This window comes from Orbicella faveolata, unplaced genomic scaffold (assembly GCF_042242905.1).
Source record: "Orbicella faveolata isolate gen_17 unplaced genomic scaffold, um_ofav_v1 contig_25, whole genome shotgun sequence".
NCBI lineage: Eukaryota > Metazoa > Cnidaria > Anthozoa > Scleractinia > Merulinidae > Orbicella > Orbicella faveolata.
The window spans coordinates 5,887,049-5,908,519 of record NW_028301553.1 but is presented as its reverse complement, the minus strand read 5'-3'; the positions used below and the strand labels follow the sequence as shown (position 1 = coordinate 5,908,519).

Sequence of the window (21,471 nt, the reverse complement as noted above, 5' to 3'; positions counted from 1 at the left end):
ACGAAAATGAATCACCAAGACTTCTTTGTCGCATTTAAAACCAAAACTGTTTCTTGTGGTCGCCTTTCAAGAAAGACACGCACTCGGTTTTTTTAGACCACTGTGAGTCACTTTTTCGAACATGTCCTGTTGTATGTAGCTTTAGGTTTAGTCATAAAACGATGCGGTATACGCACAGAAAGATAATTTATAACCTACTGAAAAAAGCGGTTATTTTGGAGTGGCATAGAAAACCATTGAAGAGCCCTCAAACCAATTGAACGATAGCAACCATATGACGACTTCGAAATAGGTTATTTCAGTGAAAATGAATGATTATTGTCAATTCAATGAGAACAAAACAGAATTTCACAAAATTTCTTCGCTCCAAGGTGTCTTCATTTATTAATCTATCTGCCACAATTTCGAAAAACACAAAAGTAAGGCCTATAAAATAATAATAATATTAATAATAATAATAATAATATTAATAATAAAATATCATGAGCCCATTAAAAAGACCGACAGGCACTTATGCCGCTGAAGGGAAAAAATTAGACAAACTTATATATTCCCGGCCGCCGTTTCCTTTCCTTTTAAATTTTGCACTAAAAAATATTCCGATGCAGTCTAAAATTTCCTCATTAAAAAAAATCATCTGTTGCATAAATGTATGAAGTTCCTATTCCAGATTTCCATATCTTTTTTATATTTCCTACTTTAATTACATTTTCACTTAAGTGTCTGCTGACTGAACGGAGTGCCTCTGTCTGTAAATTGGGTCGACAATTATACGTAGTCGAGTATATATGGAAAATTTTAAGCCATGCTAGTAAACTGTAAAAAAATAAACTCTAAATAGGAGTGAAAAAGAAATTATCAAACACCCAAATCACTTCTTTTTCTTCCCTATTTTTTCAGTATAGATGGGCTTCTAATCAGCGAGATAAATATGTTCACAGACAATTGACATTTCGCTCTTCTCTAAGGTAAATAAAGACAAAAATCTTGCATGCCCACGTTTGCTGTTTTTGGCTACCATTCACGCAATTTCTACACTGTCTGAAAGCAGCTCGTTGGCAATTCCCTCCAAGCTCTTCATTGCCATAAACGATTTTGATAATTATATGACATAAAAATGTTATTTCGTCATTGGCCATTTACGTCTTCGGAAGAGCTTTCAAGCGTGTGTACCGTATACCTCTTTTCATATGAATTCTTAATGAGAATTTCCATTTGTCAATGAGTTTCAGACATCTGTGTTTTTCTTTCAATCGCTAGTTTGCCTTTATGCGCTTCCAATTAAGCCCTGCTATGTATATTTAATTTTTTCCCTGCAACAACTTGAAGTCGCGTCGTTTACATTTCCTTTAGGTCTTGGATGGTTGCCCATCTAGACTTGACAATACTGCAAAGCAGTTTCAAGACGTTGATCGATTTAATATTTTCTTTTCGTTTGAAGTTTCCACGCAACGTCCTGACTATTTATAGCTCCGATCGCCTCAACTTAAAAACATCCTTTTTCAATGCCAAACAAAGAATAAGTTTCGTAATCAATCGGAAAACCTAGTCAATTTGAATTGGGAATCATGTCGATACTGCCAGAAAGACTCAACTCGCCAAAAGTCTTAGAGTATCACCCATAAATTAATCTTATGTTAAAACTTGGCTGAATAACCATAGATAAGTCACAAATGTAAATTAAAGCTGATATATTGCTATACCCAATACGGTCTAACAAGACATCAATTAATCAAGGTGCTACATACAATTCACGGAACAACAACATAGAACAACCTTTTGAGCTTCATTAAAAAACTTTAACGGTGAACGGCCTCTGGGTTCAATTCACCTGCCTTTATGGCCAGAAAATGGTTTTACCGAAATAAGATGTAAAAAGTTCGATCAAAGCTGTGAAAATAGAAAACGTTTTCTCTTCATCTAGATATGTTAATTTAATTTGCTTGAAACTGATCGGGCAGGCGAAAGAAACTGCATGCATTTGACTCTAAAAGCACTTACAGCGAAGAATAAAGTGGAAGCTGGATAACATTAATGGTGTAATAGCAACCCTAGAGGATAACACTTTTTCATTAAATAAATGCTCTGTTTAACGTTTACGTGCTTGCGGCAACAAGATCTCGATGCGATAAGTACATCATCTGAAACGTCTGTAAGAAGAGTATCTTGCTTAATTTGCGGTTGATGGCCTCGGTAAAATTTCTTGACGCAAAAGCCCCTTTTCGCCCAGGATGTCCAGTGGAAATAATTTTGACTAGGTTCAAAAGTCGCCGATATAATAATGTTCAAACGACTGCAGGCCATGGATAATTAAAATTGCACTGTACACTGCTTCTTACAACCGTGGGTTTTTCTTATCTAGTGCACACAATTTTCGTCTCAGTGGAAGCCTATCTGTAAAATGATCCCATATAGAGAGCGTAATTTGGCTACTTATCGTAAGCCCTGGGATGCTAGCGCATTTTGGTAAGCGATATGCCGAACGTATTGCCGTCGATTTAAAGAGGAAGAAGTAAGTTTTAAATTATTCACGAAAACCTAACCAGTCTGCCAATACACCTGTTTCGCTCTGTTATCGAAGAATTGACTCTTGTGACGTCACAAAACACTTCCCCCAACCATTGCGCATGCTTCAGCTAGCCCTAAAGGGTGCGCTAAATCAAATTGAAGCTGCTAGGAATAGTGAGAAGTATTTGTGCATTCTAATTTTCAATTCACACCGATGTGGAAGGACTGTTTTGCAGCCTTTTCTCGCCTATCAGTCACTCTTCAGTGATTCTTCGGTGATTTTTCCTGGCGCGCTGAAAATCGCGGTCCTCCCAGCTGAAAGAGAATCGTACGGGGAGTGGAGAATTGTGTACAGTCAAACTTGGAGCTGAATTTTCAGCTGGCAGATCAGCCTTTCGTCTTCAAACGCGTTTACGATCGCTGCTCTATCGTCGCTTCATGGTCGTACCTGCTTGTTTCTAATATGGAGAACAGTGACTCGAAAAAAGCGGGGACACGGTAAGAGGGATTTGCAAATTATGGTGTGTGTTTGTTTTCATCGCAGACTTACTGATGTGGCCTTGTTCCACATTCAGTTTCGTTTGACATTGCAAAATTACAGCCGTTCACAATCACTCATTGTCATTTGCTAAGGTTCTTTTAATGCAGTATGCGTGCAAGATTTATTTTAACTGTACAATATGGGAGAAAGTGATAACAACAACGAATACTTCACTCAACGTCAGCTTGTGAGCATAGAATTAGTTAAATTATGCTTTACCTATGCTAAATTCGGGCGTAATTTCCTCTCTTTCTTTTTTAGCGTCTTCAAAAAGACGTCTCCTAATGGAAAGGTAGGTGTCATCCGCTTTGCTTTAGCTGATCGAAACTTAATTATAAGAAAGACAGAATTTTAAAATATTACAATTCAAGACCAATATTTTCTCGGCGATTGTATTAAATTTGCTATGCAGGTTAGCTGTTTACAATTTTTAGCTTCGTTAAAAACCCTATTATGTTAAGATTTAAAGCTTCAATATTGTTGTCTTTTGGCTCGAATCTTCACGCTTATGGTGTGTAGGCATAAAGATCTCCCTCTAACTCAGTTTTTCTTTCGCTCCATGTTGTTATTTGGGTTGAACACCGGGAGCAACTTAATAGATTCTGATGTTTGAGGTTTCGTTTAAGCCCAAAAGTCGTAAATCATCGAATAGCATTCGAAGGATTATGTATATGTTTGTATCTTCTATGATTTTCTTCTTGGCTTAATAAAGTTGTGTATACATCAAATGTAAAACAAGGAAGATTAAATAAATTACATGTGGAAATAAGTTGTGGAATTGTCTAGGAAAAATAATTTCAGTTATGAAATTGTTTTTGCAGATGTTCTGTGTTAGGAATTGCCATTTAAGCTCTATGAGAATTATTATAATTTGAAAGTGAGGTTTCGGAAGAATTTCTTGCACTGAAAATGTCCGGATTTGAAGAATTATTATGTTTGTCAATGTCACTTTGTTTTTTCTCTAAGTAATAACAACGGTATTTGACTTCCATGCCTCGTAGATTTTTAAAATTAAGATCAAACAAGGTCTTCAGAATATGCAAAGGAAACGAAATTTCGAGATTGAGCTGGAGGGAAGTTGACACAAAGATTAAATACACCATGGAAAGGCTGGTGTGAATTTTATCATGACTTGCAATATATATACAAAGTTTCAAGTACATGTACTTACAAAATCGAAAGAAACCTCAAAATCATAATTTTCTTAAGTAGAAAAAAGACAGAGGTACCATTTGTAGAAAAAACCCAATGTTCGGGAAGAAAACTGATGTATACTAAGGGATTTTCCAAATGCACTGAACATGTGGGGAAGCTTACCATCGCAATATGTATTTATATATTTTTGAATAATCAGTCAATGTGATATAAACTGTTTAGTGCAAGACAAGAACCGAGAGGAATCATTAAATAAAAAGCACCTTTTTGTTATTTTATACTCAATAGGTGGAAATGACTACCTAAAATTCTATTGACCGACGTCAGGTCTAGAACATGAGGGAAGCTGTGTGGTCTAATAGTTAGGCTAACTGTTAAATTATATTGGGCAGTGCGGCTTTGAGCCCTAATTGCCATCGATGGACTGAGTATCCCATTCAGGGGGAGTAGAAATACTTCTAGTCACTTTATGGCACTACAGGAAATGAATATAGGAACCAACTTCTAATGTAGACTTCATGTTTCTCTTACCACTGATTCTGAAAAAATTCTCTTGCAATTTCGTTTTCCAACAAAAAAAAAAACCAGGATTTTGGTTAAGTGATATGCACTACTGGAAAAAATGTCAAGATCAATTTTAAAAATTTAGGGTACATGTACCGGTACATGAAATTTTCTGTACGCTGAGTAAGAAAAAGGACACAGGGTGTGGCAAGCTTTTTCCTTTTTCTGTAGAAGTGGAAAGTACTTTTCCCAGTGAATATTTAATCAGCTTGTTTTTGTACTTATTGAGTTTGAACACTTGAAGGGACATTTTCAGAATTCTTATGCGTGCCCAAAAGGCTTGTAATGTGCTTGTAAAAGACACTTAATTTCCAGTATTTTTGTAAATAATTATTTACAGTAGTCTGAAGTTTTGATGTTTCTGACATTTTCAAGGCAAGTCCAGTGAAAATGTCACATAAGAATTTAAATAAGTGAGAAAAAATTCACTCTTGCCTAAAATGATGTTAGAAACATCGAAACGTCAGACTATCGCAATTTTACTATTTCTGCTGAAGTTTTTTTTAGCAGACCAAATAGTATTTTTTTGGATGAATAACCTTTTGATATTGATTGTTTCTGGCTGGGACACACAGGAAACGCAATAACAGAAGTTATTACTGGCAGGAAATTGTTAGCTAGCCATGCAGATATCCTTCTGATGCATAAAATAAAATGTTTGAATGAGGTGTTAATTAACTTGCAAATTTTCCTCTTTATATTCAACAACTGTCAAGTTTTGTCCTCCCAAAATCTTAGTACCAGGTAATTGTATTTTTATAAAAATTACGCCAAGAGGATAGTCGACACTTACATGTAAATATACTACAAACTTACTGAAGCATGGAAGTTATTGATACTTATCTTCATGTCTTCATTAACATACTGTATTTGTTTGGAAACATGAAGACAAGATGAGCACTAGATGAACTGCATGTATTACAGTACCATAATCATAACTTCCATTAATTCTCTTCAGGATTTTGAGTGATGGTGAACAATTTGTAGTGGTCAGCATCCTGTAAATTTGGATAATAACAATGCTTTGACCATGTATTACTGATTAATCAACAAATTGAAGATTAGGGGGCATGATGTTGTACTTAGTGCATTATTTGGTCAGCCCAACATCATCAAACTTAAAAAAAAAATCAAACTTAACGCAACTTTAAGAATCTCAGGCTCTTGCAAGACACCTCTCATCAGCAGTACTTACTATAACTTATAATTTTCAAAAATTCCAAACTGTAGTTATTGTCACTGTAACATTTAATAAATAATTCTGTGAACATATGCCTGGCATGCAGGCAGTATATATTAAGCTTTGAGTTGGCTTAAGAGCTCTTGTGGCAGTTACACACTTGTAAACTGATTTCTTCGTAGATTACCACCTATTTGGGAAAGCGCGATTTTGTGGATCACATTGACCACATTGACCCTGTGGGTAAGTTATGCGTTCTCAATGACTTTCTTCCCAAGTAGGCCATAAATCTTATGTAAATTTTACAATGTACTTTAGTCAGCATTCAGAATGCTTTGCTACAGGGAGTTATAGTTAAATTGGATGCAGGCACAATTTTAGCACCGGCTAGAAGCCAAAGCATTTGTAAGGCTTAGTTACATCTATATTGATAATTAATAGCTTTTTAGTTTTAACATTAATTCCGTTGGTAACTTTAAACTCATTATGCTTTGTCAGTTTTTTATTTAAGGTAATAGATTATACGTGCAATTTCAGCTTCTTTTCTTCTTTACTTTCTGGTGTATATTATATTTTGTATGTGTGTCCAGCTAAAATTTGACTAACCAATTTGTAAACTGGCAACCCGGCATTTTTCACCTAGTGGTTATTTCGGGTTGCCAGAACCCTTATTTTTAGCAATATTTTATATATTTCTGTATTAATTTATGAAAAAAGGGTAATAAAGAGGATGTTTGTTGTTTGTTCAGTGACTTCTGTGCCTGTAAGGTAAATATTTGGAAACACGTGTTTTAACAAGCATTTTGAACTGCTTTATTTAATTTTCTACCATGATCGTCATGTAATAAGTTGTTAGACAGGTACATGCTTACATGTATATAGTGCCTAGTAGGTATTTCATCTCTTTAAATAGAGATTTAATATGGACAGGCTGAAAGACATTTTTTCTCTTACTTTTGTAGATGGTGTTGTGTTGATAGAGCCTGATTATGTCAAAGATGGGAAGAAAGGTAAAAGATGTTTCAAATACATGTACAGTGCAGAATTACCTGCTGTTTGTGCAGGCCAATGGAATTGATAGCTGTCAAGCCCTTCTTGTAACCTAACTATGCACAAGTGAGTCTTACCGCTGGCAAAAGGGACATGTGGTTGCAAAGGGAGCACTATTTTTGTGAGAACATTGAATTTTGCTGGCAAAGTAAAAAAAAAACACATTGTGATTTTGGGGGCTTGAACAGAGTACTGGGAAGCCAATAAAAAATAATTAAAGTAAAATAGAAATAAATTACTTGCCATGAATCAGTACATTCCAAGACCAGAAAAAACATTGTCATAATTGTTGCTCAAGAATTTTTGGGACAACCTTTATCACTAAAGGATACTGCTCAAGTGGCATTTCTTGGAAATCTTAACATTAGATATTAGAAAACAACATTTCTTGTTCTCCCAAACTTCCACTCGTGTTTCTACAACTGGACAGAAACATGGTACATGTTTTCTATTTCTTAAATAATGATTTTGTTTGGTCTACATTTTCGATTGTGTATAATATCTCTGCTTTTCTGTACTCCTACTCATTTTAATGTTTACTTGCCCTTGGGTTCACAAAAAACCCCTCCAAAATGACTCAGCTGACTGTAGGTTACGAGTAGAAAAATAGCTTTTATATGAAAAAATACGTAACTGGTAAAAATCTTCACATTGAAATAAAGAAGATGTTTTTAATTATTATTTCAGTATTTGCACATGTCCTGGCAGCATTTAGGTAAGAAATGTGTATCTATTGAACAATTACAAATTACCCTTTCAGCTCTTTATGATAAATTAATTGTTGTGGCCAGCCATATATTTGCTATAATCATTATTTTCTATGTACAAGTAGATTGTGCATGCATGTACATGTAGCAGTCGTGTTAGAAATTTGTAAGTTAATGAGGATCAGTTTTTATGCCTCTTTGAGTCTATACAACTATGAAACTTGGGGTTGTGAAATTAGAGTATTATATATATTGTTTCATTGTTTGCTACTTAGAGGAGGATAGTCCAGTTATTTTTGTCCTAGAGTGTTCAGTCTTCAATTTTAATTGGACTTGTGTCATTTTTATGTTATTATCGGTAGATATGGACGTGAAGATTTGGATGTCCTTGGCCTTACATTCAGAAAAGATCTATTTCTGGTTTGTTGATAATCTTCTTTGCTTCTACTACTCAGGGTTTCATTAAGGGCCAGGCACCAGGCAAAGTGACTGGCTGTGAGGACATTTGCCTGGCTGGTTTGACCGTCTAGCAGAAAGTTTTTCTTACAAAGAAGAACTTTTGGTTCTAATAGTGTTGCCTGTCTGTGAAAACCAGTTACCCTCCTGCTGAAAACGTTAATGAAACCCCTAACAACTTACTGTAGACTATTGTCAATGTACATGTATATGAACAAATTGTTTTTAAGAGATCACATTCCTTGTCACTGTCACTTAACATTTATCAAGTGCAAATTTATCAGGTCAGTTGCCCTTAAATGCCTTACTCTAATTTTCTACGAACAAGCACATATAACTGTAGACAGAAGGAGATGGCAAGTGCTGACCTAAGAAAACAGTTTAATGCGCGAGCTTACATTTCTTAGGATCTTTAATGCCTCCTGTACCTGTACCTGTACTTGTGATTTGGGTGCAAGTGATCTTGAAGTACTGTAGGCATAAGTTAAATTATTTTTATGGATGCAGTGAGTGAAAATTGTAGTTGCACATGTGGGATTTTATTTATTGACAATCTTGTTGACAATCACATACAAATGCACAGAGCCATTTCAATATCTCTACATGAAGATACTGTATTTTTTAAAACAGTTTTGTGGATCTGTATGTGGTCACTCACACATCCTCATCAGGCCCATGAGGACTCTTGTGGACTCTTGTATGTGGTGACCACAAAAAAATCATTTAATTCTGATCTGTTTAGGCTTATTCTTCAATGCCTCATAACCTTCCTTAAATTATTTTTTCAGACTTCACCCCATTCTATCTTTATTTCTTACACATCATTTCTACTTACCACTTTTTGTCTTGAAAGCCTGTCAAATTCTTGCAACAACGCTTGGACTTATATTTGTTGAAAAAGGCGTGTGCCTTTGGTCCCCACCCTCCACCACACCTCTCCAGTGTTCCCAATTCCCTCAGTGGAGGGGGGTGCATATTTTGTGGAACCTCACTTTACTTAATACTTTCAATAGCAAACTTGCTACATTGTAATTGAGTTTGCCACAACTCTTTGTTGTGCACATCATAGTTTGACAGTGGAACCTTAAACCTTGTGCCAGACAGTATAACAAAATCTCTGTTGTAATGAACACATTCAAAAAGAGCCAGCCGCAATATAAAGAAAGTGTTTCAATGAATAGGAAATATAAAATCACCAGATAATCAACAAATAAGACTGTTACTTACGTTCAATGTACCTTGTGCATTTAGTGATAATGTGTTTAATTATATCCCGACAGGCGACTGCCCAAGTTTATCCACCAAAACCAGAGGACGAGGTACAGCTCACGAGGCTTCAAGAAAGACTGCGAAAAAAGCTTGGGGCTAATGCATATCCTTTCAAATTTGAGGTATGACTCTTTATAAATAAAAGCTTTTACATATCTGAGCAATGCACTTAAAATCTGAAAAACGTGTTTGACAACTGGCATGTCTTGGCATGTCCATATTGTTGTGTGGGTAGGTCAGGGTGGGATGGGAGGGGGAATGAGTAACTCGGGGGTAGGGGGTAATAGGTGTGTAGGCCATTCCTTGCCCTGAGGAAGGGGAAGCACTGATTTCTACATTTACATGTAACCTTACAGGGGAGAGGGTCAGAGTGGTGGCGAATGTGATGCGGGCTTAGGTTTAGCATGTTGACTCCAGACTAAGCCATTTTGAAATGTCAGCAGGCAACCTGCTAAAATGGTTGGCAGGAAGGGCCAGGGGAGTGCAGGACTGTTCAGGGTTGTCATGGTCAAGAAAAGGCAGGGAAAATAAGGTTTTATTCAAGGTCAGGGAAAAGTCAAGGAGTTTTGTATCAAGTCAGGGAATTTCTAAATTCCTGTTCAAAGTCAGAAAAAGTCAGGGAATTTTTATTTTTTAAAATTATTTTATTAGATGTTTTCATGTAGACCAGGCAATTTTGCTTTTAAAATTATCTGAGCCATCCTTGTTTTTGTCAATTCATGGCAAGAATAATCATCCTACATGGTCAGTGAAAATTGCTTTACAATCAGTAAAAAGCCAGGGAAAAATCAAGGATGTTTTTTGTTCCAGTGGGTTGCAACCCTGCTGTTATTGACCAGCATCTGATTCCAGGAAGAGTAGAAAAACTAACACTCCTGGCTAGTTCATGGTGTGGCAACTGGGATATGCTCAAGCAGTAGAGAACACAGTAACCTCAAGGTTGGGATTGTGGCAAGTCTCAAAATGTGAAAAATATGAATAAATTGAAGTTGTTTTTTCTTTCAGTTACCCCCATTTTCTCCTTCATCAGTTACTTTGCAGCCAGCTCCAGGGGACACTGGCAAGGTATGGTACAATAATTGTTTTTTACCGCACAAATCATTACTAATGGAAGGGTAATTCTAGTTATGATCAGGAGCTGGGCAAGGTTGAGATTTGGTGGAGCAACAGAAAATCTCATTCTAAAGAATTAGCATTGGCTGTTTTGTTGTAAATTTACCCTCTTGACTAGAGTGGTAAAGGAAAAATTTGGATTTGATTATTTGTTAAGCATTAAAAGTTTATTTGTTATGAAGAGGGTGGGCCTCATGGCCAGAGCTTACTGTCATGTAAATTTGATGGCTGCACTATTATTACAACCCTATCCCCCTACATGTGATGCTAAACTTTCCCTGCCACCATATTGTTTGGTCAGTTGACAAAATGTAACCTGCAGACACAGACTTGTGTATTTCATGACTGTGAATTAGCAAACGTTACCTTGGATTTGGCGAGTGGAAAAAAGCAACCTTGGGAGTAGGGGAGAGTCTGTAATTATGTTCTTTTACCCCAACCCTCTATGTTTTTTTGGCTCTAAGCAGGAAAACTGGGGTGCAAACTAAATCTCCAGTACTTGCTGAGCTAAAACACCAGCACTGCAGGGTGGTCAAACTGCTTAGCTGTAACCAGCTGTGATGAACTAGCATCCCTTCCAGGGGAAGGGGTACAGACATTACCTTTTTCTTTTCAAATTTCAGTATTGATCCTTACTGTTAGTTCAGCCCATTATTTTGCATATCAATTAAATGATCACATTTCTTTGTTCTGTAGCCTTGTGGAGTAGATTATGAACTAAAAACATATGTCAGTGAGTCAATGGAAGAAAAACCTCGAAAAAGGTAACTACTGTACTTCATTAACATAACAAAATGTTCTAAAAGCAGCAACCCTCAATATTAATGCTCAGACAGTTATGATAGTATTTTGGTGTTATTATTCACCAATCTTGAAAGTAGCGATCTTCCAAGGAGGAGAAAGGGGGGGGGGGGGGGGGACTCCCATATCAACAGGACGGGAGTGCTCACCATATCTTTTAGGGGTTAAAAAAAAACAGTTTTGGTGCCTCTTAGGGTGTTAAGCCTCAAAATGTCTGTTTTGGTGTACAGGTAATATAAATTATTTTCACAAGATCTTTGTGAAATTCTACAGTCAAACCTCCTGTGAGCGACCACCCAAAATTTCAAGCCTATGTGGTCACTTAGGGGAGGTGGTTGCTTACATGTACGAGAGCTTAGACCTTATTGGGTCAAAATTTTGCCTCATTAGTGTATGGAAACTGCAGAGACTTACCCAATGTTTTAAATGTGTTATTCACAATTATGAGTAGTCAATTTTGAGAAACAATACGGTACCTCTCATTGAGAAATTTCTGTCTCTTGTACTATCCAGGAATGTGATAACACCATATCCAATTTCCACTCTATTATCTGTCAAGGGGTCGTTTATGGGAGGTTAAAAACAAAGAAAATTTCAAACTTATGTTTTTAGAAGATTTATCGTAGAAATTTTCATACATTGAATCAAAGAGTGAGCATTGTTTGTTGTGGACTAAAAGGTCTTAATTGTTTCACAGGTGATTAGTCTGAATGGTATTTTTGATCCATGGTTCTAAATTTCATGTTTACACTGTATTTAATTAAACTCTTATTCCTAAGAGTGGGAATCTACACAAGGTTTACACCGACTTTACTTAAAAAGTCTTTGAAAAATTTGTTTACTGTTCTTTTTAGTGACACTGTAAGGCTCGCTATCAGAAAGATTACCTATGCACCTGAACGCCCTTTGCCAAAGGTGAGTGTTGTTGGCTCAATAAATAAATCAATCAACCTTTATTTTAAATGATAGTTCGATAGTTTTCAAAGCTACAAAGCTTCGTGTACATGTACGGGCACATGCAGGCTTTTAGCCAGGATTTGAAAAGTTGGCATCCAAACTGCCCTATAGGGCGTGCTCAAAATTATGCTCCCTCATCATAGGCCTGCAATGCGTGCAGAGAGCATTATAATCTAGCTCTCTGCACGCGTTGCAGGCCTATGATGAGGGAGCATAATTTTTAATGAGCAATTTATAAGGCAACATATGAAAAATAAAAACAAAAAATTTTATAAAGTGGCCTTCCACAGGATGCTTGGACACCAATCTGGCTTAAAGCCTGCATGTATGAGTGTATGTAGGTGTGCAGATTTTATACCATGTAAAGAATGGTAGAACTAAAGAAATTTTTGACAGCTTTATTGAAGGACATTTCTTTTTGTTGTTTACTGCCTCGACTTAACTGTTCTGCTTTTACTACATATTAAATAATGTAGACTTGTGAAATACACACCTGTAGATGTATGAAATACTATAGTGCGGTCTCTTTCTAATTTTATCGTATTGAGCAGAAGATTTCAGGAACAAAAACTGATTGAAGTGGTTACAGTCAATGATTCATCTTGTTGTCAGCGGTAGAATATCATCCCAGCCTAAAGATATGAACATCTTTTAGTCAAAGACACTAACATTGGAGAAGCTTAACATTGTCGTTAAGCTTCTCCAATGTGTTCACCCCACCCCCCGCCTTCCCTTCCCTGTCACACTCTTTGCAGGCATCAGCAGTGCTGATGGAGAATGGCACTGTGTGTGATCATATGAAAGCTAACTCAATCCAATTTTCTGACAGCAACCTTTCTTTCCTTAGCAACAACCCTGGGCCGAGACGGACAAAGAATTCATGTTTGGTGCTCACAAGCTCCACATTGAAGCTTCGCTAGACAAAGAGGTGAGATGCTTGCCTTGAAGTTACATGTAGCCAAGTCTAGTACCGTGCAAATTATAAATTATTCGTTTCACCCTTCTTCCAGGATGATTGAAACACGAAATTGTGCACAACGTGATGTAATTTGCAGAGGCCAAATTTAATCTCTAGCTCTAATCTCTATATTTTTTAACAGAATTTCTGAATTTTAACATTTAATGATTGTAAAAGTCATTTCTATGAATGAGGATGGTGTTTTTAGGGCTCCCTTGAACTTTCAAAGCTTAAGTTGATTCACCTTTTGCGCCTGGAAAAGAGTATTAAGCAAGCTAGCAAAGCATCGCTGACAGACCCTGTTAGCATGTTAAGTCAGCATGTGGTATATCCGTCACTCTGTGCCCTGTCATTTCTGTACCACTGTTATGTCCTGTTATGCTATTCTCTTCTCGGAATCGCTCGTTGATTAACAATAAGCCCTAAAACTGGAGAAAAATATCCCGTAAGGAAAATTTGTGCCCAGGACTTTACAAAGAGATAACCATCTTTCTCCAATAACAGCAGTTTCACATCCCGGGTTTCAATTAGGTCTCGGGTTCTTGTGCAGTTGTACAGAGTTGAAGTGCCTAGCTTGATACGTGTATATTTACATATTTTAAACTGCTGACAGATGTATTATCACGGAGAGGAGATAGGAGTTAATGTGCGTATCGAAAATGGCTCTTCCAAGACATGCAAGAAAATAAAAGTCACAAGTAAGTGAAGTAAAAACTACTACGAATCACAAGTCGTGACGTTTAGTTAATAGTTAATTGGTGTGTATCAGATGACGGAAAATTTTTAATGTTTTAGATTTTATAACTTGTAAATCACGTAAATCTTTGTATTTTAGGAATACGCGTACGTATTTCGAACGATCTTGTACAGCTCTTAGACGTGACGTGTCTAAATAAAGTATTGTATTGTATTGCATTGCATTGCATTGCATTGTAACTACTCTTTAGGTGTGAAGGGTTTATTTTGAGTAAGAGGTGATAACGATTTATCTACATGTAGTCATTTTAAAATTAACTTGAAGTTCATAAAGGGAAGTTGACCGTCGTAGCAAGGTAGCGATAGGATGTTTTGGGCGTTAGTCCTTCCGGCGTTGGAGCAAAGTCAACGTGGGCTTCATTGACCTGCTACAGCAGTGGACCTTCGGTTACCGATGTCTCGCAAGATCAACAATTTTTCGTATTTTTCAAATAAACGAAAAGCCAGTTCAATTTATCAAGCCGAATTTAGTAAATCTAGGACGTTTTGGAAAAATCAGTTGCAAACTCATAAAAATGTAGGACCCCAAACTTACAAGAAAATGTACATGTATGCCGGGTGGGGAAGGGGGGCTGGGGGGGGGGGGTGCAAGTATTGACCCCTGGCATACATTTCTGTGTAAAAAAGTGGCAAGTAAGGTGTCCCATATTGTTATCAGTTTGCAACGGATTCGATTGAAACTTCACGTACTTACTAAATTCACATACTTACTAAATTCAGCATAATAATCAATCGGTGCAGTTTATTTTTTGTTTTGAATGAAAAAAACGGAAAAGCGTGGCACCGGTTAAAAGGTCCATTACTTTGCGTTTAACAACTTCAAGTGGAAAGATGAGGTTAACAAGTGCTTTACAGCCCAACGTTTTCCTTAGAAACCTTGAATTTATGAAATAGGACATTTCCCCAGTCTTGTGTTATTCGTGTTGAATCACGTAATTCCGGAGCTTAATCATACTATAGTAGTCCCTCTATCGCTCAATCCGTCGAGCGTGACGCGAAAGAAAATGGCCGCGCGAGATCCTGGGGGCGAAAAATTCGCGCGCTTCTCGACCTCAGGATTTTCTCCTCGCGGTTTATTTGCGGTCTCGCTCGACGGACTACGCGAAAGAGGGACTACTCATAGTTTAGAGCTGAATTCGAGTTTTGTCTTTTTCAGTAAGACAGTTTGCAGACATCTGCCTGTTTTCAACTGCGCAGTACAAGTGTCCTGTGGCTTCGCTAGAATCAGAGTAAGTACCTGATACCAGTTGAAAAACGTTGGATGTCTTCATCTGTTAAAAGAAAGCTTGGCGCTTGACTTGAAATAAGAAAAAAATTGCGCGAGGCTTACGCGCATGTTGACGCTTGAAAGGTTCCTTTGCACGATGTCAGAAATTAAGCCTAAAGCGGACGCTAAGCATTTTAGTTTGTAGACTTCTTGGATGACTCAGTTTGTTGTCGTTTTCACCCTTCGGATTTTTCACATGTGCAGATCACGCGTAAGAACTCTTAGCGATGGCCTCATGGTTAGTGCGCTCGTCTCAGGATCAAGTGGTCCGGGTTCGAGCCCTGGCCGAGGACATTGCGTTATGTTCTTGGGTAAGACACTTAACTCTCACAGTGCTTCTCTCCACTCAGGTGTATAAATGGGTACCGGCGAACTTAATGCTGTGGGTAACCCCGCGATGGCCTACTATCCATCCGGGGTGGGGGGGGGGGGGGCGGGGGGGGGGAGTAGAAATACTCCTAGTCGCTTTATGTTACAGAAACCGGGATAAGCTCCGGTCTGATGAGCCGCTTGGCTCGTATGCAGACTTTACCTGTTTTTTACCTATTTATTCAAATCAAAATCAAGTTACAACTTACACTACCCGCGTTTAGCGTACATGTAGACTAATCGAGGCGGGCATTGTTATAAACAATACATCAAGTCACAAGAAAAAGAAAGAACAAAATTAAGTTGCCAAACACGTAAGCGAGTACAATGAGTCGAACTAGTGATGAGTAGGACTTATGTTGAAAAGAAATGTAAACTGAAAGGTGAAGTTGTATTAGAAGTAAATGCAGTCATAACATGAGATGAGATGAGATGATGGCGAATAAATTTGAGCAGGATGCTAATGACAGTTTTTTATTGTTTGTACTTCCTACAGAGATGGATTTCCAGTTACACCGAGTGGAAGGTTATCAAAAGTATATCGCCTCACACCACTTCTGGCAAATAACAGGGTATAGTCAGTTTTTTCGTTTCGTCTAGGGGCTCTCTCTCCATTCGAACAAAAATTCCGGAATTCCAGAAATTTCCAGTGGCGAGTTGAACAGCATTTTTCCTGAATTTCCGGAAAACGACGACAACCTCGGGAGGTAGACACAAATTTTCGAAAATTTTTGACCGGGAATTTCCGTTCCAGAAGGTCCGGAGTTTCAGGTGCCTCTCTCCACCCAGTTGTATAACTGGGTAACTGGGAACTTAATGTTGGGGGGTAACCCTGCGATGGACTAGCGTCCCATCCAGGGGGGGAGTAGAAACACTCTTAGTTGCTTCATGCTACAGAAACTGGGATAAGCTCCGGCCTGATGGGCCTCTTGGCTCGTGTGCAGACTTTACCTTTATCTATGTTATTACTTGACAGTTATTGCAGTTGTATACGGCAGTCTTCTCAACTGTTTCTTTTTTATGCACGTTTCAAGGAGAAAAGAGGTTTAGCACTGGACGGAAAACTAAAACACGAGGATACCAATTTAGCCTCTTCAACAATGTAAGTTTACAAGTGAATATATGAAAGATCATATATTTGAACATGATTGATCATCGCAGTTATATACACAGCTGTGAAATTAAAGCCTGAAAAAAACATCAGGCTTGAATTCAGGTCTGTACAAGCCTGAATTTTTTCATGCTTTAATTTCACAGCTGCTTAAACTGTGTATATAATTGCGATGATCAATCATGTCTTTAGTGCAAGTTTAGAGAAAAGTGAAACGGAAAAATACACCACTGTGATTTTTATCTGTAGTATTGTTTTTTTGCTGTTTCTTCCTACCTGGCGTTTGTCTTGTGTACAGTGTAAGCTGGATTGCTGGTGGTTTTAAACAAATGGGAAAGCCTTGAAACAGTGTTAAGAGAAGTGGAGTGAGTGCACACGGACTGTGCAGCAGAACACGAACCATATGCGAGTTGGTTTTGTACTTCTTGAGTGCTCACTTCCACTCCTGAAGTGCTTTACAAAAGAACAAAGCATGGTTAAAGTTGGTTTGTTTGTATTATAGCAATACTCATGTTCTTGAGAAAGTCGCTTTTGTCTCGCGAGAAGATAAACCGTATTTTATTGCTTATATACAATGTTAATGACTTTATTTCTCTCTGTTGTAGAATGGATGAAAGCACGTCTAAAGAAAATCTTGGAATTATAGTACAGTATAAAGTCAAAGTGCGAGTTATAGTGCAATACGGAGGGTAAGAAACGCAATATATTTAAGTAATCCTTTTACGGGCATATACCTGTTTGATTTCTGTGAGTGTCATAAAGGGTAAGTTGCAATGTTAAGGAATCTCTACAATGGTCAGCTGGTCATCGTTGTAGCTAAAATATCATAGTAACAGTTTTTAACTGCAGGGGAACTCGAAGAAAAAAAATGGACCTGCAAAGTTAAACGAGATTACAACGGACTGCAGTCAGTCCAAGTTTTCGCTACCACTGAACTAAGAAAAGCCTCTGGGTGATGTTCACAACGGGTTGGAACTTGAATTGTCTTCGAAGTTAGGAGAAGTTATTTTATATGTAGATACATATATTGCCCATGTTAATCGTTTCATATCTTCAAAGTTGTCGAATTTTTCGTGATCTTTGTAGTGTTTAATTTTCAAGTGATACTATCGAAGACATATGAACCGTATACACTATGCAGTGAAATCTCAGTCTCTCGATTTTTTTTTTTTAACGGTTAACTGATCAAATGTACTTTTCTGGCAGTTTGTTGATCAAACGCTCTTTTCGACGGACAATTGTCGATTAAACATTCCTTTTAAACAGATTTTTGGTCAAACGTTCTTCTCTGACAATTTGTTGATCAAACGTTCTTTTCCGACAATTTGTTGATCAGACGTTCTTTTCTGACAATTTGTTGATCAGACGTGTTTTTCTAACAATTTGTCGATCAAACGTTTTTTTTTGGTCAATACTTTGACCAAACGTTCTTCTCTGACATTTCTTTGATCAAACGTTCTTTTCTGACAAATTGCTGATCAAACGTTCTTTTCTTATAGTGATGTCACCCTGGAATTACCTTTCACGCTAAGTCACCCCAAGCCTCCCGAGGAGACGCCGCCCCCCACTCCAGTACCACAACAGAACGTGCCCACAGAGGAAGCAGCAGGTACGATACTCGGAGAGGGAGGGGTCGACCAAACTTTTTTCCTCTCACTGTCTTGACTAGAGAGGTGTTCGCTCTTTAGGACTGAGCACAATTCGTTCATTGTTACTTTCGCTTGCTTACATCGTAGCACGTTTTTTCACCGTGTATGTGATTTTATTTTAGTGGCTGCTTCATCTGAAGAACCTGCTGTGGATCACAACTTAATCGACTTTGATACCGAGTGAGTATGAGCAAACAAAAACTCTTGATGTTCTTGTCTCTCAGTTATTACAGTGGAATCGCTCATCAGTGGTTTGCTCATTAAATCTTTTGTTTACCGACTTCCTCATTGCCGTCGTGGTTTTCTTTAACTTCCTATTATCCGCGGGAGAACTGGGAACTTGAAAGGGATTACCCGGGGAATAATGCCTATATGGGGGATGAACCCTCAACCCTTCATCTTCTCTTTTTATAAGGTAGTAATGCTGGCATTTCTTATTTCATTTCAGTGGACCTGGTAAGAATGAAGACGATGATTTAATCTTTGAAGATTTTGCTCGCCTCAGGCTCAAGGAGTCAGAACATCTCGGAAGCGCAGACGCCTGACACATTTACAACACGAAACTTCGCGTGGGAGGGGAGGGAGAGGCTAGAACGCTGTGACAACAGAGGGATATCTGAATACCACATGTCTTAGACCTAAAAATAGACTCTTGATAATTACCATGGAGACAGCTCTTCGAAAATCATACTCCTTTGGCGCAGTATGTTCTCCGGACCTGAAAATATTACCTTATGGTTGACTTGTTTTGGTTTCACTCTATAAAACTTGCGTAGTTAACCAAAGTCTAAGTTCTTATAATACTAATAGTTAGCAACAGGGGGAAGATGCGAATTGAACAAATTCCAAACTAGACAATGTTGACTTTATGTATTACCAAATTCTCACGACTATTATTAAAGGAATTGTATAGCAACCAGTAAGGAGAATCGATGTTTTGAGTTTGGGAATGAAAGCCTTAATCAGGAGGTCCTCTTTGAGCCCTCTGATTGTGTCACTATGTTAGGTCACCATGCGGCCACTAATCAAGGCTGGGGCTTGGGAACGAGAGCCTTCGCTTCCAGGTCTCTTGCATTGTGTACCCGGATGGATTCAGACCATTACTTCATGTTAAGACTATAATTTAGATGTATTACAAAACTATCAAAGCACTTTTGCCTCCAAGAGTGATTGACCTGTCTTGTCGTTTCTTTTACAACTAGTGATTAGGAATGTCTTAACCGTGAAACAAAGTCTGTTAACTCCAAGTACAGTTGAAATTTCTGATCTAGAACTTTGACTTTTGGGCAGAATTAAGTGGTCCTTTTAGTGATGTTATGTTACAGTAATAAAGAGTGTTACTGGAGAGGTATCTCTAAGTGGTGGTTCCACTAAGAAAACACACACACAAAATTGTTTCATGTTTCATGGCTTAAGGTGGTATGGTACCCTCAATATGGACCAAAAAGTTTGTTTAAATATGGTGAAGAAAGATCAATTGTGTGCTATTGCACTCAAGAAGAGAAATTAAATTTCTAGAGTTTTACTCAAAATGGTTGCTATGGAAACCAGCCACGGCCTTTTGAAGTAGTGTTTTATAGTATTGACGCCAACACTTCCTGCTCTTTCACAAAACAAGAATTGACTGTCAAATAAGCATATCATGTAAGTTTCTGTTTTGTTCTGTGATATGAACCTAAGTTTTGACAGTTAACTCTTATTTTCAGTGCTTTTTACAGCTTTATTTGGAAATAACCTTATTTTTTACCACACCCAGTGGACAAATCATCTCATGTCACGTGACAGACCTTAGAATGTTACGATTGTTTTGGTTTATATCATCACGACACTATTGGTCTTTGATGATCTCAAGTTTCAGAAATTCTACTTTAAAACCTTGTAAAGTATAAATGTTGGCGCGAAGTCAGTCAGTACAAAATTAAACTTTTGAGAAAAATGCACTTTAAGTTTTTTACACGAAGTATTAAGCATTTAACGAGCCACAAATAGTGGGGGGGGGGGGGGGGTGCAGATTGGATCTCGGGGGAGGGGGTGCAATGGTTGTTCTATTTTGTAAAAAGTTACCGCAGTTGTGGGAAATATTCCTTGTCATAAGGGAAATGAATGAGCCTGTGATGGGAATTTGAGGCAAAGCTTTTCACAAATAATTATACCAATCGAGTTGTACATGTCTTAAAAGTATTTTCTAAATAGTTTCGTTCATATAAGTTACAAATAATCTATATTTTTGGTCACGTTCTTATAGTAAACAGTCGTTGCTATGGCTGTTGCCACGTGAAAAAACTTATACCACTGTGTACTTTCCTTAAATTTCACACTCATCTGGAAGGAAATTCGGCAAGATCGTTTCAAAATGTTTTTGACCAGTCCTCGAGGGTCTTAAGTCTTGTATTTCCAAGAAATTGAATTTTTCATGAACATCGCCATATTTTAGGGTACCATACCACCTTAAAATATATATGCATTGTTAAAAACTAGTAGTAATCAGAGATTATGAGAGTGCGTTCGACGCTCTCACTTTAATATATAATTATACATCGTAAATAAATGATTTCACTAGCTGACTTTCAACCTTTGTCCATTGCTAAAATCAACATTTTTCAGCAGCAACCGAGGTTTTACAGTCAGACATGCATAGTGTCAAAGTCCATGCTAGTGAAGAGGTCACGATTTGTTGATACGTTGCGTGACGCTGCCAGTTTCTGTAGTCTCTCAAGTTTCATAGAATATTTAAATTACGTACATTATTCTAAGCTAGCATTTGCAGTCGCGTGCTCGTCTCGCGACTAATTCGAGTATTTCCCCTGATGAATAAAGTAGTCTTATGGATCTTACCTTCAGAGTACTTTTCCACCGATTCCAAACAATAAAATTTCGACCGGATAAAGACTGAGCTATCTGTCGCGACTGGAACTAATCAACAAATGCAATCCAAATGTAGCTGTTCCTACGGTTATCATCCCAAAGCCAAGTCGTGTTAATAAACAAGGACAATTCCCTCAGATTGCGATAAATGCTGCCGTCGAAGCGTTTAAATTCACCAAAATCTAACGCTGAGAG

At 37.7% G+C, this 21,471-nt stretch overlaps 1 protein-coding gene across 1 annotated transcript; it reads left to right on the top strand.

The window, feature by feature from the left end:
- Positions 1-2,631: 2,631 nt before the first annotated feature.
- Positions 2,632-19,756, top strand: LOC110059850 (beta-arrestin-1-like). The gene is made up of 19 exons (XM_089293652.1): positions 2,632-3,006; positions 3,311-3,341; positions 6,131-6,191; positions 6,911-6,958; positions 7,686-7,713; positions 8,068-8,125; positions 9,442-9,552; positions 10,436-10,495; positions 11,240-11,307; positions 12,199-12,259; positions 13,149-13,229; positions 13,873-13,957; positions 15,172-15,244; positions 16,148-16,223; positions 16,686-16,753; positions 17,368-17,451; positions 18,262-18,371; positions 18,534-18,591; positions 18,860-19,756. The coding sequence occupies exons 1-19, from the start codon at positions 2,972-2,974 to the stop codon at positions 18,954-18,956; spliced, it is 1,293 nt and encodes a 430-aa protein (XP_089149778.1). The 5' UTR covers positions 2,632-2,971; the 3' UTR covers positions 18,957-19,756.
- Positions 19,757-21,471: the final 1,715 nt, after the last annotated feature.

Excerpts from the sequence above, each read along its gene's own strand:
- LOC110059850 (XM_089293652.1), top strand. The coding sequence starts at position 2,972 with ATGGAGAACAGTGACTCGAAAAAAGCGGGGACACG. Across the intron at positions 3,342-6,130 it reads AGACGTCTCCTAATGGAAAG|ATTACCACCTATTTGGGAAA; the intron begins GTAGGTGTCATC and ends ATTTCTTCGTAG. Across the intron at positions 15,245-16,147 it reads GTGGCTTCGCTAGAATCAGA|AGATGGATTTCCAGTTACAC; the intron begins GTAAGTACCTGA and ends TACTTCCTACAG.